Raw genomic sequence first — 18,930 nt, 5'->3', positions numbered from 1 at the left:
CACCCACTGTGGGCACAGATGGCTTCAGAACTCAGTACTGCCTGCTTGCTGGGTGCCCTAGGGCAGCTGGCAAGAGAGCCAAGGGCATTAGTGAGACTTGAATGCACCTGGGGCCAGTGTGCAAGGGATAACGGGTTCCAGAACCCTCCTTATTGGCCACCAAAGGTGAGAAAGTTCATCAGGGTCCTTTAGTCACATTCCTGGGGACTGAACATCTTCTGGTTGCCCTGCTTTGGTGTGCAGGGTCTCATGACTCATGACACAGAAGGAACATATGAACCTGAAACGCAGACGAGGCAAGAAAGGGGGAGAGGGGGACTGCCACAGTATGCCCCTTGTTCTTATGATGTTGCACGCACTGGCCAGTTTAAATAACAATAATAATAGCGTGATCTGTGAAAATGATCAGTTCTCTAATAGCCACACTTAAAAAAAAAAGGTCAGAAGATGCCTGAAAAGTCTACAGCAGTTCTATTTCTGACAAGGATTTGTGTTGGAGGAAGCAGATGTCAAGTCCTCCAAGCCACATCTCCTCTGCTGCAAAGAGATAGGCTTTCAGGTCCAGGAATAGATTTGGGGTGAAGGAGTGAGTGTCTTCCCCTCTGTGCTGAGGGCAGAATGTGTCCCCAGGAATAGGAAACCTGGGAGTAGCTCCTTGCTTCCCATGTCTGCATGCCACCCCCAAATTAGGACTGCTAGTTTAGCTTCTGAGCACTAGTCATGGAAGGGGTCCTGTTATCTGCCAAAGAAAATCATCCGGGCTCTTCCATTCTCATCCCCGCCCCCATCCGCCATCCTTTTTCTCGGTCCATGGTAGCCTGACTTTTGGCCTTATGCAGCCCAGGAAGCAGGGAGTGCTAAGCATGGTCTAAGCCACCCGGGGTGGATGTGGCCTGGGCCACACTGTGTAGAGTGTGAGCACTTGGGCATGACTCACAGCCTCAGAAATACTGTGATGCAAAGCTGTACATTCAGAGTGGAGCCAGAGTCTCCTGGCTGGGACTAGAATCATCATCCAATCCTTACCTTCCATTGCAGCCTGGTGGACACTCAGGCCTGGGCAGGACTATCCCCTACAGCACCCAATGTATCAGCTTGTGGGCAGCACATAAGAACGTGGTAGAAGTGAGGGCAGAAACCTGCTCTGGGTCTGAGTCCTGGACACCTGCTATGGTTGTCTGGCTTTGCAAGGTCAGTGACCTCCCCAGGACAGAGTCCCCCAGGAGGTGAGGGAAGGTCAATGGATGGACACCCCAATCACCCGCAGACACTGAGAGGCCGGATCTTCACATCCGCTATGGCGTGAGGTCGGGAGGCAGAGAATGGCAGATGGTTTGACCCTCTGGGTGGAGGAGATCATCTGGCCCTCAGGCTTAGGCCACTCAGCTGTGTGAGCATGCGCATGCTTCCCACTGAACCCTGGCACCCCATGCCTGCACAGCACTGTGAACCCTCAACTAGATTCCTCCAAGACTTGGCAATGTCTCCCATTTGTTTTAACCTGTAGGAAGAAGGGGAAGTGACCGATGATAATGCCATTTCTAATCTGCTTTGGGTAAGCCTGACACTGACCTAGTAGTCCTGGAGTGAGACCTTCCCCTGTGTGAGGCCCTGCACCCCTAACCCTGATGGTGTCTTAGTCCCTGCACCACACAAGCCTGGATCCAGGCCAGAGAGCTGACTCCGTGTCTGTCAGTCATTTCTGAAACAGTAAAGTACTTCCGAGAGTACTTCCGAGAGTACTTCATGATCCATGTTAAAGAAGCCAGTGGAAGTGACTAGGAACCTGCTAGACATTTGTAGGCCCCCTCATAACAGCCTGTGCTCGTGTGGGTCCATGTCAGCCTAGGCCTTCTAGCAAGGACTCCTTTTAGAAATGGAGCCGAAATTGCAATGAACTGATTCGCACCGCCCGAGAGAGGTTCCTTGACTCAGTGTCCCACGCCCTCCCCCTCAGCCAGGCCCAGCCCTTCCCAGCCCGATCAGCCTTCTCATCTCAATCCTCTTGCTTTGCCCCGTAGGAACCTGTGTATGCTACCGCTTACTCTCCTGCCCTACCCGCTGCCCATAAACACCTGTCTTTTGTATCTGTTAACCAGGTGAGGACAAGCCTGCATGCCGTACACCTCATTGCAGTTTCTGAGCAGGAGGGAAGCACTTGTGGTACATTTGAGAAGGTTGCTCCTTTGCTGTGTGCGTGAGAGAGATCGCGAGATTACATGCATGCATGGGTGCTTGTATAATGAGCCCTCATCTATGCAGGCTTCTTCACACACACACACACACACACACACACACACACACACACACACACACACACAGAGCAGCCAAGGCTCATCCCTGAGGTTCAGTCATCATCCTGTTAGGCACCTGCCATAAAAGGAAGTCCTCCCCATTCCCATCATCAAGCTGTAAGTGCTAAGTGGGCTCCTCCGGGAGTCCCACCCAGCTCAATGAGTATGTGATCATGCTAAGCGTGGAGGCCAGCGGAGAGGGAGAGGATATGGCCGAGCCACAGGAAGGAAGACACCGCAGGGATGAGGCCGTCTGACGCGGGCTGCCTGCAGTGACTCTGTAAAAGCAAGCAGACTCAGGCCATTTGCCCTTTCTCCAGCACTGCTGGCCTTGACCTGCCTGAGCCCTGCTCCCGCACATGCCACAGGGGACACAGTGACCCTGTGGGCACAGCAGGGCTGACCATTCACGAAGCTCCTCGGTTCCCTTGGGAGTGTCCCTGGCTGTCCCAGTGGCCAGGAGGAGAGCCCACTGTACCCTCTTTGGCGGGGCTTCGGGGTTTTCCTCACCCTCCTTTCGTCTCTGGGCTCTCTCCTCTGAGGGTTGTCCCAGCCTCTGGGGAACAGTGACCACCAAGTGCAGGTCTCAGGGTTCTACCCAGGCTCCTAGTGGGCAGGAGCAGGCCCTCCCCTCCCCAACCCTCCCTGTCACTCACTCCCTGTCCCCTCCCACTCTCCAGCATGCTGCTTGGCCCCTTTGCCCTAAATTGTAAATGACCATTTGATAGTCCCACATACCTGGCTCATGCCCACTCCAAGGAGGAGACTCAACTGGAGCAAACTGGCTGTCATCAGCGATCTAACAAGTCAAGATTGAACCATAAAGGGAAAACTGTTACAGAAATCTTTATATGCATACACATTATTTTTTAATATTTGCTTATTTAATTAGAAGCCAGACTCACAGAGAGATACCAAGGAAGAAAGATCTTCCATCTGCTGCTTCACTCCCCAGATGACCACAGTGGTGGGGGCTGAACCAGGCTGAATCCAGGACCCTGGAGCTCCATCCAGGTCTCCCCAAGAATGGCAGGGACAAGGGCCATCTTCTGCTGACCTTCCTCACTCATTAGTAGGGAGCTGAATCAGAAGTGGAGCAGCTGGGATACAAACCAGTGCCCCTCTGGGGTAACAGCATCATGGGCTGCAGCTTGACGTGCTGCACCCCAACTCCAGGCCTGTATTTTAACAGAATTGGTCACAGCCACTGAATCCACACTGACACCTGCTGGTCACCCAGAGAGCTCCCCGGGTGCACGTTGTCTGGAGTGGGAAAACTGCAGTAGGACTTGTGCCCACCCTGGAAGCCCGGCACTTGCCCATCACACCTCCCTGAATATTTGCTGCCAGCAACTTTTTGCATTTTCTAGACAATCACTGAGTTGGGTCCCTCCAGCAAATAGCCTGAAAGTTGATCTCTTTACTTAGCCACGGACAGGGACGGATCCTCCGGTCCTCCAAGACTCACTCTTCTTCTGTCTCAGCACTGAGCGATAGCACTACCTCCAGGGGTTCCTCCGTGCACCTGCTGAAGGACATCTTAGTTACTGCCCAGCTTGGGCAGTTAGGAAGAAAGCTGCTGTGCGAGTGTTTGGGTGTGAAAGAGCATGGTGATTGACATGTGGCCCGTGAGCGTTTTTCGTTTCGGCAGGAACCACCCACGATGTCTGCCATTTTGCGTCCTCGTCGGCAGTGATGGGCCATTCCTATTAATCTTGCTCGTTGTTGGGCCTGGATGTTGTCCATGTCTTGGGTCTGCGTTTTTTCCACTGAGTGTGTATGGTAGGGTCTCATCGCTTTAATTTGCAAATCCCTCCTGACGCAGGATGTGGGAAGGCTCGCCATTGCCTCTTTGTCCGCAGACATGTTCTTTGGTAAGGTGTCTGTTCAGATTTTTCCCGTGTGTGTTCATTTAGCTGTTTGTGGTTTCTGCTAGTTTGTGGTTTGTCTTTTCATTCATTTGACAGAGTCTGTCTCAGAGCAGAAAGGTTTTCTGCTCAAGTCTTGCCTATCAATGATTTCATGGATTATGCTTTTGATTCTCTCTATAAACAGTAGCTGTGGAATCTAAGGCTATCTAGGTTTTCCCCCTCTGTTGCCTCCTACGACCATCCTGCTTTATGTTACATCCCAGCCTTCCACTTTGAGCTGAATTTTGTGAACGATATGAGGGCCATAGCTTCTGAATGTTTTTCCTCTACCTGTGGGTGCCATTTGTTGAAAGATCATCTTTCTTCCATTGTGGTAATTTTACCACTTTGTCATGGTGGACTGTGTGTGAGTCTACTCCTGGGCTCTTGTCTTTTGGTCCCTTAATCTCTCAGGCTATTCTTCCAACCCAGAGCTCGTTAATGCTGTTTTATGGTTAGTTTGGAAGGTAGATAGTGTCAGTCCTCTGACAGCTGTTTTTCTTTAGTAATGGGCTCTCTCTTCTGGGTCTACAGCCACTGCCTGGGAACTTCAGGACCAGGTGGTCAATATCCACCAAATGTCTTGCTGGGATCTTGATTGGGATTGACCAAGTTGGGAGGAAAGGATATCGGGACAAACTGGAGTCTTCATACCCACGAGCATGGAATGTGTCCCTTTCCGTTTTTGTGTTTGGCAAAATTAATATTTGCCAAAGATAATTTATATTGTGCCAATTCAACATGTAATTAAAAAGCAAAGAGTGTTGATGCATCCTGACGGTTTTGTCACATGAAAATTCTCTGCCCTGGCTTGGCACCATTGACTCTCAGCCTCCTGGGAGGTCAGGTGCCTCCTGTGCTCTGTCCTCCCTGCACTGCTGTTCCTGCGTCCAGGGACGCCCAGATGCAGTTGGGAAGTGGACCGTGTAGCTCACACAAGGCGAGCTCCCACTTTGTGTGCCAGGCTGCAGCACGGCAGGGCCGAGCCACAGCAAGACCGTGTGTGTTCCCAAGATGGAGATGAGACCGGGTGGCCCATGTGACCTCTGAGTCTCACGCAGGCTTCTTGAGGCTGCGTGTGGTGGAGCAAAATGGCACCTCAAGTCGTACAACTGCATTTCGCTGCATTCCTGTCACTTTCCATGTGCTGGTATCTCATCTCTTCCTACAGCTTCGCTTCACTGGGTGAGAAAAAGCTAAAAATATATATAAATATATATTAAAGCCAGATCATAGTATTGTTTTTTTCCACGAAGCTCTCCAGAGGTGGAACGGTGTTGCCCTAGGTCTGCCCCAGTCCTAACCCTCAGGTGGATTCTGCTTTCCTGTCATATCACACCTGCAGCTCAGACACATCGAGATTCTATATGATGCTGCTCTGTGCAGGTGTGTGAGAAGAGGCAAATCCCTAAGCCACAGTGTAATAACCTGAGAACCTTCTTGCTGATGGTCATAGCGTCTATCCCTCCTTCCTTCCCAATTATTAACTGTCTCCTCTCTCTGTCTCTCTCTCGTTCCCTCTCACCTTCCCTCCATCACCTCTATCACATCTCCCTACCAACATTTACAAATCTGTTCATATTCTACCCTCAGCTCTCTTTCTCTCTCTCTCCTCTCTCTCTCTCTCTCTCTCTCTCTCTATATATATATATATATATATATATATGTTCTGCTTGACTCTGAACAGCTGTTCTGCTAGAGCCAAAAGTGGCCCAAGACTTCTTTCCATATCTGCTCCAAACTTCTCCAACAGAGGAAAGAAAAACTTGAAAGCAAATAAGCAAGCCAGTGGATGAAGATCTCTGTTTTATTCATTGTCACATTTGAGTTCTAAAATAGAAGAGCAATATGTGATCAATTATACTCGATTCCTACCCTCCCTACAGAGCCACCCAAAGTCCGAGAGCAGAGATTAGGGGACCCCAAAACAAGCCCTCCAAGCAAGCAATGCTGGGTGGAAACTTCTAGAGAAACAGAATTTGATTTGATCTTGTCATGTAGAGGGGATATTTAGATATTTCTTCCCGGCCTAGATCTGGCAAACCAGTGGTGATTTTGAATGCTCCTGCGGTTGTACCCGTCACAGGAGAAGCCGTGTGGAAGAGCCCTGAGTATTGAGGGAGGTGAGATTGCTGACTCAAGGAGACTATTTTCTGACTCATTCACCACCCACTCTGGCTCTCAGCGACCCCTCTGAGCTGGTCATGTTGGGACCCTCGCTCACACCACTTTTCCAGACTCTTCACACTTTGGAAACCCCTTAAGCCAACTGTCACATGAATGTATAAAGATCCCTCCTTAGACTTAACGTCAAAAGAAACCAAACACATGCGACTCTGTTGCACACGCTGATGAGGTCCTGGCCAGTTGATCTCGTGTTGCTGGAGTCAGGGCTGGTATGAGAACCATAGAGGTCCTTAGACTCATGGACACCTTGCCGAGCAAGGATGGAAAAGTTAAGGAAAAGAGGGCTTCTTCCTCAATTTTTGCTAACTTTATATTTTGATAAAACTTAAGACTTACAGGAAAGTTTATAACAAACAAGGCAGTCTCCTGTATACACTTTGGCAGACTCACCAATGGTCATGTCTCTGATCTTCCTGCCTCTTCTCCACTCCCTCCCTTTCTCCATCTCTCTCGCTCGCTCGCTCTCTCTGTCTCTCTCTTCCTCTCACTCTCTTTATTTCTCCTTCACTCTCTGTCTTTCACATAGAAAACACACACATACATTCTGTCTTATCTCTGTCTTCTATCACATTCATGAATACACACACTAAGACAGAAGAACCATGTGTGAGCAGTTTGGCAACCTCACACTCTTTCCTTTACCGTACTGCAAAGATAATTTCCTGCTGCAGCCACCGCTCGGTGATGCCGTGATCAATACAAGGAGTTTAACATTTGCATGAGGTTTTTCTCCACATGTGTAAGTAACTCGAGTTCATCTCGCCTAGTCAGTCCCTTCTCCATCCCTGATCCCGTCCAATGTCGTACCTTGGATTCCGTGCTCCTGGCTCTATAGGAAAAGGTGTTCAGCCTGATTAAACGACCCTCAGATACCACGTGGCTCTGATTGTTGTCCAGGGAAGGTTGGATGGTGGACAAGCCCCTACTGGGGGCTTAACAAAATAGGCTGCAGGTAAAGAAAAGCAAGGTTCCTGTTGGTCAGCCTGAGTGCTGCAGCTGAGCTGCCTGCCACTCTCCTGCTGAATCTGAAATGAACTCCCTGTTGGCACCTTCAGGGAAGCAACCTGGCCACGGTGGAGGGGTGGATAGACATGGAGGAGAATTGCAGGGGTAGCTGACTGCCTTGGAGCAAAAGGCAAGACTTTGGCCAAGCGGAGCCACTGGGGAAACAGCCAGGGTTGTGACCGAGAGCTGTAGTGTAAGTTTCAAAGCCAGTGTTCCCACACTGTCGTCACCTTTGCATCTGAGACCACAAAGCTGGAGCAGAAGCTAGAGGGCTCAACCCAGACGGCTTGGAGAGCCCCTGTGCTGGTTGTGATGTCCAGCCAAGCAACCTCCTTTCTGGGCCTGGCCTCTCTCTCCTGTGCCCAGCCATGGGGGGTGCAGCAGCTGGAAGAGAGGAAGCACAGTGCTGCCCCAACGGAGGGGCCTCCTGCCCCAGTGTCACCTGCTATCACCCTCCAAGCTGCCCCTCCTTGCCACACTCCTTCCTCATGACTCACCTTGGAACTTTGCATTGCCCCTTGTCTCTCTCTTCAGTCCAGGTACCCCAACCCCATCCTGTCCTGGTCCCTTGTACTCTCAGCTGTGTTCCCGATCACAGGCCCACTGCGAGTCATCCATGGCCTGGGCGTTGGAGAGGCAGGCAGAGCTCCAGTGAAAACTTTTTGGAAGCCATTTTTTTTTTTAAGTAGAAGTGTCATCCCGTGTGTCTACTTACATTGGTAGCACATTTCAACCACGATGTCATACACAGTATGGCTTCAAGTCATTTCCCTGAGCCAATCCGTATGGGACTCGCTACTCATACAACACTATGGCTATAGGAAAAGGCATGCAGAGTTCTAGAAAATTCTATCATGTACCCATTTTCCCAGCCAGCTAGCCCAACTTTGTGTCTGACCATGTTCCTGAGAGCTTGCACAGATAAAGCCTTCTACATCCATCGTGTTCTTTGTAAGTATTGTGGATAACATCTCCCAGTGAGCCAAGTTTAACTACAAGGATAAAACTGAGCAACTTGAAAACCCTGGGAGACTCATGGCAGGAAGACTATCTCTGTTGTTGCTGTTGTTGTTTTAAGAAGAATCATGTCGGTATCTCAAATAAACTTTTCAGCCAGAGTTGGTGTGTTCTTAGTGGGCGACCTCTATCCCACAGTTATTTCAGACAGGGCGTCCTTGGATATACGTGGGAAATGCTTTTCTCCTCTGTGTCTGCCAGCCTTTTGACTTGCGGAGTACCTTGGGCCAGACTCATCCCTCTGCCATTCTCTCTTTGTGCCTGGTGTACCCAGCGGGTGACCGACAGCCGAGAGAGCCAGATGACCATCGAAGAGAGGAAGCAACTCATTACCGTGAGAGAGGAAGCCTGGAAGACAAGAGGCAGAGGGGCTGCCAACGACTCCACCCAGTTCACTGTGGCTGGCAGGATGGTGAAGAGAGGTCAGGGTGTGTGTGTGTGTGTGTCTGTGTGTGTTTGTGGTGTGTGCACCTGTACACGTGTGCTCATGCTCACCTCTGGGGATGAGGGTGCTATGTGACAGCTCAGTGAAATTTTAGAATATTATTTTTTAAATGTTTATTTTCATTATTTAAAAGGTAGAATGATCTTCTGTATGACAGTCTGCTCCCCAGATGCTCACAACAGCCTGGTCTGGTGCCCAGCCAAAGTCAGGTGCTAGAAACTCTACCTGGCTGTCCCACTCGTATGGCCATCCCTGCTGCTGCCCAGCGCACACATTAGCAGGGAGCTGCAGCAGAAGCAGAGCATGTGGGTCTTGAACTCTGCTGTGAATTACAGGCATCCCAGGCAGTGATGACCTCTGTACTACATGGTCCGCCCTCGGCTACCCTCTTTCAACTTTCTGTACTTAATGATGTTGTGTCAATGTTTGAGGTTAAGTTCTATGAGACATTCCTACTGAATATAACAAATAGCTCCTCTTCAGAAATGATTTGTTAGTGTCTTACACCATGTGAGATATTTAATTCAGCTTTCACTCTCTAAAAACTTTCCCACTTGGAACTTGAGTGCACCTGCTGCTTTTGCAAGCAATTACAGATGTGCTGACACTTCTCGGTGCTTTCCTGCCATTGCCTTAACTTGCTTCCATTTTCATGCAACCTGGCAGTATGCAACACCCCCAAAGGAAGCCTTTGGATCCATTCCTGGGCTCCTCTTCAGCAAACCAGACTGCCAAGGCCAAGGGCAGGTGCAATGTTTAATAGATGCATCCCATTCGAGAAGGGAGTTGGTCCCTCTGCAGCTGAACTATGGAGCTGTCTTGAAGCCCACGTCAAAGACAAATGAAGCCAACCCTCAACCGCCTGCTTAGGGAGATCACCAGAGAGCTCTGGGGCTCCATGGGCACCTCTGGGGTTTGATTTCCTGCCCTGCAGGAAGTGGTTAAAATGCTGTCTCAGGTTCAGCTTTGTGGCACCAGGAGTTAAGCCACCCCTTGCAGTTTTGGCATCCCATATGAGTGCCAGCTCAAGCTGCTCTGCTTCCAATCCAACTTCTTGTTGGTGAATTTGGAAAGCAGCAAAAGATGTCTCAAGTACTTGAGCCCACACTACCCATGTGGGAGACTCAGATGGAGTTCGTGGCTCATGGCTGAAGCCCAGCCCAGCCTTAGTCACTACCATCATTTGGGGAGTGAATCAGCAATGAAAGATATTTATATTCTCTCTCTCTTCCTCTCTCTCTTTTTCTCTCTTTCTCTCTTTTTCTGTCTCATTCTCCCCTCTCTCTCATGCTGCTTTCCCCCCGACTCATGAGCAGGGATATGGAGCATTGGATATGGAGCAGCCAGAACGCAAACCAGTACTCTTATAGGATACCAGCATCACAGGGAGCAGCCTTATTATTACACTACAAGGCCAGCCCCATAAATTTATCTTTCAATTCCATTCCAATTTATGTAATTGATTCCATCTTGCCACAAATGTTTTGGAATCCTCTCATATGTGTTTGTAAAACATGTACATGTGGAGAAGTACATCTAGAAAACTTAAAAATTAAGTCCAAAACCTGTGCACCTGTATTTTTCCTGAATTTTATTATGCTGTAATACTTTTCCCAGTTACAGGAGAATAGAGCAGAAAAATTCAGTCATGTATTGTTCCTTGTGAGTGGTTCCTCAAGGGACACTTACAGAGGTCATGACATCGAAGAATCTCATATTTATTGCAAGTGAATACCAGACACCAGGAACATCTTATTTCCTTGTAAGTGCATGAATGACTTCCCTCTCCAGCCAATTCTGAGATTAGGGAAAGGTACTTAGCTGTCACTTCAGCTGAGTTTCCTCTTTCCAAATAGAAATGCTCCATCACCATGTACCCTTTCCTCTTTAAGAGTTGTTTGCTAATCTGAAAGGCAAAGAGGAGGAAAGAAACAGCAAGCCAGGAACTAGAAACTCCATTCTGGTCTCTCACGTGGGTGCCAGAACCCAAGACTCAAACCATCACTTTTTATGGCTTTCCCAGATGCATTGGCAGGGAGCTGGATTAGAAATGGAGCAGCTGGACTTCAACCTGTAGCTTGTCAATGGCTTCAGTCCCCCAAAACACTAAAATAGTCCTTACATTTCCTCACACCTGACTACGAAACCTGTCATATGCACCTGTGTGTGGGTGTGTGCACCGTTGTGTGTGTACCTGTGCATGTACGTGTGTGTGTGTGTGTGTGTGTGTGTGTGTAAAATTTCTATGGGTTGTGTAGTCTACCCGGAACTAACAGAGACCCTCAAGGTCCCAGCTTGGCAACAATGATGCCATACTGCTAAGTGGCTCCTCTGGTTGTTGTGCAGGTCTGGCCTCCCCTACTGCCATCACACCGGTGGCATCCCCAGCTGGCACCAAGGCAAGGGGCACCACGCCAGTCTCCAAGCCGCTGGAAGGTAGGTGTGCAGAGTGGCTCCTGGGCTGGAGGTCCTAACCCCGGGGACCCTTGGCATCCCATGCATACTGGGATATTGTTCCCTCCGCGCAGATATCGAAGCCAAGCCGGACATGCAGCTGGAGTCCGACCTGAAGCTGGACAGGCTGGAGACATTCCTCAGGAAGCTCAATAGCAAAGGTACCAACAGCGGGAGGGGCATGACTTCCATTCACCAGGGATCCTGGGACATCTGAACAGAATGCTACTCCTCCCTGCAACCCCCTCCACTCTGATCTCCCTCTCTCCACCACTCATTCACCACACAAGGATGAGCTTTCTGAGCCAGATGGCAGACAAGGAAGCTTTGGCCCGGCCTGATGGGCTTACCAAGGCTGACTCACTTTGACACTCTATATAACTAAGAACTTCATGACTTTGCTTTTAACCTGACGGCAGGTTGTGCATTGTAAACATCACCACTGTAGTCTTGGCCCTGGAATCACTGAATTGTGTGTCTCAGTGTCCAACAAAGGAACAAAGCTAATCTCATAATTACAAACCCCAAATGATTTCCAAAAAGAAGGAAAAAAAAAAGGAATTCTGTGGAAATAAATATCTGAAAGAGTAGTAACCTTTTATCTCTTGATAAAAATGTCTAGAAGTTGAAGTTTAATCGGACTAGGATCTGGCAGTCCTATTGGCCATGACTTCCAAGTCACTGAACACAAGCAACCACTATGAGCCCAGAAATATAAAAAGGTGATAACTGGGGAGACCCAGAACACAAGTGTTGCAGAATGTGTGGCACATGAGTACGTGTGCCACGAGATGGCGATCTGGCCTAGGCATTGGCAGCCAGTGGCCATGGCCATGACCAATTGTCTACCTGCTTGCTAAGTCAAACTTTCTTGAAGCACGGCTGTGCCCATTCGTGAGCATTTTTGCAGGATAGCGGTAGAAATGAATGATCACAAGCCAGGCCATGTGGTTCCCCATGGATAAACAGTACCCCTGGCAGGAACAGAAGGGGCAACGGCTGCTTCTTGCTCCAGTAGGGTTGGCAACAAGCTCAGAAATGCTCAGTGGCCTGGCTTAGCAAAAGCAGCCTCCGTCCCTGCCACCACCCATCTGTGTAAAGCTCATGCAGGCGAAATGCCCTGTGGCTTCTCATGGACCACGGCACCCTGCGTGTCCCTGTCCTGTTTTCTCCCCTCCTGGCATTTAGCAGGGGGCATGACCTCTCAGCATGACCAAGATACGATGGTTTTTCTCTAACGCGTTCTGTTTCTTCGCTGGCTCGTTGATCATTGAAGGAATGCAAGAGACTGTGCTCAGTGTCACGGGGCAGTCTGTCAAGGAGGTGATGAAGCTGGATGATGACGAAACCTTCGCCAAGTTCTACCGAAGCATGGACCACAATGTGCCCAGAAGTCCTGTGGAGCTGGAGGAGGACTTCGACGTTCTTTGCGATCCCTGTTCACCCAAGTGAGTCATTGTTCGTCCTTTCTCTCCCAAGAGGGGCTTTCTTCCTCTGCCTCCCTGCAGGATTTTCTTGAAGGATTTTTTTTTTCTCCTCATCTCCGGGTTCTGGGCAGGGCTAGGGATGCTTCTTATTGCCAAGGGCCTTTTAGATTTTTTGAAAGCATCATCTGCAAGCCATACAGAATCATGAGCTTAAACGGAGGATGTGTTGAATTGCAAGCCCTGCCTGCGGTTGCCTTGGCAGGTGCAGAGAAGGTAGTTTCAGGGGCTTTCTAGAGCCTACAGGTTGGATGCTCCTTTGGAGCATGAGTGTTAACTCTGTTACTCTGCAGACAGTTACAAGGTGCCACAGGTCGGATGAGACCTGTGTGCCACAGCCCAGAAGGCACGTGCCACACACTTGTCGGGGCCATTAGGTTGTCCTGTAACCTGGGTATCATCTTGCAGGCTTCTCGATGGGCATCAGTTAGCAGAGATTTCTATGCCTGTCAGTCAATTCAGCGTATTAAATCATCACTCATACCAAATGCATGATGATAACAGCCTTCCAGAAAATTTGGAAAGAGCATGGCTTAGCTTATAGTCACGTGTGGCATTGATAGATCGCAGGCTTTCTCAGCAGTTTTCACAAGGTTCTGTTTTCACACAGGAGTTCCGTAAAACTACCAAAGGGAAGTTAGTACAGTACTAGGATTCCCTCTCTCCAAAGTGCCAGGATTTAAAAAAAAAAAAAAAGAAAGGAAAAACTCTTCAGCATACAAAAGGTGCGGGGAGATTTAGGAGCTATTGCATGAAGAGTACAGGTATGAACTCAAGTTCAAGGTGCCAGGCAAAATGTGGTCTCCCTGTGGTTGTTCACTCAGGGCAGGGCATCAACCATGGGGTGGGAGGTGGCCACCCTGGCACCACATAGATAGACTACCTGCCTGGCCAGCATCAACCAGGCAGCTTCCCTTTCCACCCGTTCCAGTCAAGTTCCAGGTTAGATTCCCGTGGTCTTCAGGGGACCCTCTCTCCATCATCTATTTCCCTGAGATGCGTGGGGCATTTTTCGGTTGCTTCATTGACATCTCTCAATTTCTGAACTGAAAAAAAATACTCATGGTCTATTTGTCATATCCATCCTTAGAATAATACTTTGGGTCTTTGTACATGATGGTTATTCAGCCTTTTCTCCATCTCCTCCTCACCCAAAGGGCGTGGTTGAAATTGCTCTGTACCAGCATTTAAACAAACAGCTCTGTATGTCTGCTCGCACACCGTGGTGTTCAGGGAGTTATTTTTGCCTAGCATCAGAAGCTTGCAGGAGCGAACTGAGCGTAGCTGCAGCAGTGGCAAGGATCTGCTGGGACAACAAGCTGCTTGGTCGAGTGTCTCCATGCCAGAGAGTGCTGAGTGCAGCAAATGTTGTAGGCGATGCCGCACACTTGTCTTCTTTCTAAATACAGTCGTCCCTTGATGCCCATGGGAAATGAGGGATTCTAGCACAGCTCATGCCCATTGTTGAACATGGTACCACCTGCAGGGTACCACATCCCCACGGGTGTTCTAAATCCCCTGGAGATGACTTGTAACACCCAAAACCACATAAAGGAGGTGCAAAGAGGTGTTACTGGGTTCTCCTTAGGGAATAATGATGCAAAAATAGAGTCTGTATGTGTTCAGTCTGTGCATGATTTTATTTTTTGGATCTGCAGTTGGTGGAATCCATGGATGTTTCACCCATGGATGTGGAGGGTCAGGTGTATTTGGGGAGGGCGGGGTGAGGGGGGTAGTTCTTTTCCCAAGAGTCAGAGAGGCTGGAGCAGCAATTGCAAGGTTTAGCGCGGAAGAAAGAGGCCACCTGCATCTGAGAAGGGCTTTCCGAAGCAGACCCAGGTATGTTATCACCAGGAGATGAGTTTGTTCCTGTTGGCACAGGGGGCAGACGGAAGACAACCAGGTCATACAGGGCTGCTAGCTAGCAGTGGAACCTAGAGGTTGTCCACGAGTGGGGCAGCGTCTTCCGGGGTTGGTTGGTTCCTTGAACTCGGTGACTTGCACCTCTTCCTGCGAGGGGCTGCCAGGAGGAAGTATCAGGGCAAACGTGTGGATCCATGCAGTCAAGCCATGGGGTGCAGAACTCAGCCCCAGCTCCGCTTCGCCCCACAGGCTAACGTTCTCTGTGGCCGAGCACAAGCGCGCGGTCAGGCCCAAGCGCCGGGTACAAGCTTCCAGAAACCCCCTAAAGATGCTGGCCGCCCGGGAAGACCTCCTGCAGGAGTACACGGAGCAGAGACTCAACGTGGCCTTCATGGAATCCAAGCGGATGAAAGTGGAGAAGCGTGAGTACCGGCCTCTCCCCGCTGTCCCTGTGCTGCACGGCCGCCCACCGCTAACGCATGTGAGCATGCGTGCTGCTGGAACCTGGACGGCGACTCCCCACCCTCAGAAATCCGACTTGCACGGTGTAGGTCTTGCGTTTCGATTGGGTGGTTGACATCGTCCTGCGTTCCCAGTGCCCTTGGCAGAGGTTGGGCGCTGAAGGCCGCTTCTGCTTTGAGCGACTCAACCCAGTCCTTCTCAACTTCGTCTAATTCGAGAACAAATTACTAAAACGCTTTGGGGGGAATGAACTAAACCACTGCTTTTCCTATCCCTCGTTTTGCATGTTGTTAATTTACAAATTGTTTGCGGGAGATCCTCAAGGTGTTTGAGTTGGAAGGGAACTAGGAAGGGTGGGAGACTTGCAATAGGAGTCCTAAGCACAATGAGTGAGGAGGTGGGCTCTCTCTCCCAGCTCCGCTGCAGGCCAAGCCTGTCCTGCCTGTGCTGCCCTAGAGTGTTTTGGGGGAGGTCATGGCACATGTGATCCTGCTAACTTAAATAGTCCTCCTGGGATTTTTATGGACTGTGTCCTTCATAAACTGTACCCTAAGATTTTTCTTAGAAATGCACATTGAACGTTTGTCACCTATAAACTCAAGCTCCAACATACTCCACAACGCAAAACTTTAAGAGGACTCACTTTAAGAGGACACTTGCACGCCTGCGTTTCTCTTTAAAATGTATTTGTTTTGAAAGAGTTGCAGAGAGAGAGAGAGAGAGATCATCCATTTGCTGGTTTATTCCCCTAGGTGGCCACAACAGCCAGCACTAAGCCAGGCTAAAGTCAGGAGCTTCACCTAAAGTCAGGTCTCTCATGTGGGTGATAGGACCTCAAATGCTTGGGCCTCCTTCTGCTACTTTTCCCAGGCCATTGGCAGAGAGCTGAATCACAGGTGGACCAGCCAGGTACATGAGCCAACCCCATACAGGATGCTGGAGTGGCAGGTGGCAGCTTTACTTGCCGTGCTACAACACTGGTCTCCAAGAAAATCTACTGCAAAATTCCTGTGTCACATCCAAAGGTCCATTCTGTGACAAATTTTCAGTGTTTGAACCTGGTCTCAATGAGGTCGCTCTCTGAGCTTCTCCACATAGACATTTCTAGAACCTCAAGTTGGAGAAGCAAACGAGTTGCCAGGACTCCCGATAGCATTAAGATAGCACATCTACACTGTCACTCAGTGCCTGTCCTCCTGACACCTGTCACCTGGCAGTTTATACGTTCATGGAATTCTTAACGTGGTGGGTAAGCTTAGAACAGTAGTTACTCCAACTTGAGACTACCTTTCCAAAACAAAGGTGTGGGGCAACCATGAAGGGGCTATTTGGGATGCCAGCATCCCATATTGGAGGACCCTGGGGCTGAGTTCCCTTCTGCTTCCGATCTTGCATTCTGGGAGACAGTGGGTGATGGCTGCCAGCACTCTTGGGGGATGCCTGGATGGAGTTCCTGGTTCCTAGCTGTAGCTGTTGCAGCCATCTGGGGAGTGAACTAACAGGTGGAAGACTGATTGATCTCCACCTTTCAAATAAGTAAACCAAAGCAATTGGACATGGCTTAAGGATGGCGAACAGAGGCACCAGATCCACCATGAGTGCTTTCTGGCTGCAAGCCATTGTCATGGCAACGAACATCTCTCCCCTCTCCCCCATGTCTTGCCATCCACCTAGTGTCTTCCAACTCCAACTTCTCAGAAGTGACCCTGGCCGGCTTAGCCAGTAAAGAAAGCTTCAGCAACATCAGCCTGCGGAGCGTCAACCTGACCGAGCAGAATTCCAACAACAGCGCTGTGCCCTACAAGAAACTGATGTTGTTGCAGATCAAAGGTATTTCCAAGCATCCACAGCAGCTTCCAGGTTGGGCTAGAGGCTTGTGCTGGTCGTGAGCAGTCCTCAGTGCTTCCCCCCACCCACCACCCTCACCTGTAAGGACAAAGGAACTCCAGGCTCTTTGAGAACCTACTGAGTGCTGGGTGCTGCCTCCCATCATTTCAGATCCACTGACGTGCGAGCAGGCAATAGTTTGCCCGCTGGGGCTCTGGAAGGTGGTGCTGAGTGGTGGCGCTATCTTGGAACCCAGGTCTCTCAGCATTTATTCCTGCTCTCCCTGGACCCCATGACACTTGCACGCCTTGCAGTTAGCAGCTGCACTCTAAGAGTGACTGTACTGTCTCTCTCTGATTCCTGGCCCTTGCCGAGCACGTTGAAACCCAGTCAGACCAGAGGAAAAAGGTTGCCTTCCTGGGGGAAGGAATCAAGGCAAAGCAGAAGCAAATGAAGCAGACCTAGATCCCACCCTCACACCCTTTTGATCCTAGCCAGGGAGACACGGAGGAGGACAAGGACAGCTCCAGGTCAGGAGGAGAAACACTGTGTCTCCCAGTGGGAGCCTTACAGATCAATTACCAAGAGAAGGATGAGTGAAACAGGTGTCTTGGCACATCCACCCTCCCCTGTAGCATGGTCAACAGACCAGCAACAAGCTCAGGAAACATATATCTCTGCTGGCCGCATTGTCATGGAAAGATGAAAGCCAACCAACCACAGGGGGTGAAACGCAGCTTCCATCTCAATTGACTCAAGGTGTCCCCTTGTAGTTCACAGTGGGAGCACCCCAAGAAGGAGGAAGATCCAATAGGAGCACATTGTCTTTGCCTATGGGGTGGTGATGGACAGGTGGGAGCTGACCTAGGTGCAGAGGAAGGCACTAGGAGGAAAGAGAAGGGAAGGAAAGGAAGGCACGTGTTTGCCCCTCTTGTTGGAGGGCAAACCCTTTACTCACCCATGCACCTGCAGGAGAAAGACCCTGGGAACGGTCCCAAGAAACATGGTGATCTTGGCAAAACCCTGAGCAGGGAACATGATGGACATGTTTTTACCTTTAAGTCCCCCTCCTCACCCAACTGCATCCTGGGAGTTACTGGACCCTGGGATCCTGAATCTGGCATGGTGGGAATTGGGAGGACAGGGGCAAGGCAGAAGGGGTGCCTCTGCTGCAGGGTGCAGCCCAGTTGGTCCCAGTCCCACCTGTGGAGAGAAAAGTGACTCTTGCCTCACGTCCAGGAAGAAGACACGTGCAGACAAGGCTGGTGGAACCACGGGCACTATCCCTCAACAGTGGGGACTGCTTCCTGTTGCTGTCCCCTCAGCACTGCTTCCTGTGGGTCGGGGAGTTTGCAAACGTCATAGAGAAAGCCAAGGTGGGTGCCAGGAACCCAGCGTGCCGACGTGCACTCAATTTTCCCCACGTGCCAAGAGAATGTTCTACTGGCTGTCAGATCCCTCTACTGTTTCCCCAGGGCCAGCAGTTGTGGCGTTCCCATTCCTGAAGACTTTTCAGACAAGCTTTCCTTGGGTACACGTGTAGAATGTTCTAGAAGATGCAGGCACACACCTGGAGTTGTTGAAGTCTTGGGTGAAAAGCCAATTGGCAGCCACTTCAACATTCTCTACCCTGGTTTTCTGTTCGAGTTCAGATTTACCCAAGCAGCATCTTGTGGGACAGATCCCTCCACAAAGTAGAGGGATTTTTATCTTCTCAGAAAGACAGAATTACAGAGAGGAGGCAGAGAGATCCTCTCTCAAGCAGAGCTGAACCATTCCGAAGCCATGTGAGTCACGAATGCAAGCACTTGGGCCGTTCTCCGCTGCCTTCCCAGGTCATAAACAGAGAGCTGAATCGGAAGTGGAGCAGCTGGGACTCGAACCAGTACCCATCTGGAATGCTGGTGCTGCAGTCAGAAGCTTAGCCAGCCCCAACAGGATGATTTTTTCCAAAACTTCACATGTGCCCTCTTCACTACAGG

The 18,930-nt window shown here is 50.1% G+C and overlaps 1 protein-coding gene across 2 annotated transcripts in view; it reads left to right on the top strand.

Moving 5' to 3' along the window:
- SVIL (supervillin) overlaps positions 1–18,930 on the top strand; it is a 138,714-nt gene that overhangs the window by 98,767 nt on the left and 21,017 nt on the right. For both annotated transcript variants that reach the window (XM_040992550.1, XM_040992551.1), the window contains 7 exons: positions 8,688–8,835; positions 11,205–11,294; positions 11,387–11,473; positions 12,589–12,760; positions 14,909–15,081; positions 16,796–16,951; positions 18,188–18,324. In XM_040992550.1, coding sequence (XP_040848484.1) covers positions 8,688–8,835; positions 11,205–11,294; positions 11,387–11,473; positions 12,589–12,760; positions 14,909–15,081; positions 16,796–16,951; positions 18,188–18,324 — 963 coding nt within the window. The remainder of the gene's footprint in view (positions 1–8,687; positions 8,836–11,204; positions 11,295–11,386; positions 11,474–12,588; positions 12,761–14,908; positions 15,082–16,795; positions 16,952–18,187; positions 18,325–18,930) is intronic.

This window comes from Ochotona curzoniae, unplaced genomic scaffold (assembly GCF_017591425.1).
Source record: "Ochotona curzoniae isolate NIBS_2020 unplaced genomic scaffold, NIBS_Ocur_1.0 contig_78, whole genome shotgun sequence".
NCBI lineage: Eukaryota > Metazoa > Chordata > Mammalia > Lagomorpha > Ochotonidae > Ochotona > Ochotona curzoniae.
The sequence above is the reverse complement of the archived record's forward strand: the minus strand, read 5'-3'. Positions and strand labels throughout refer to the sequence as shown.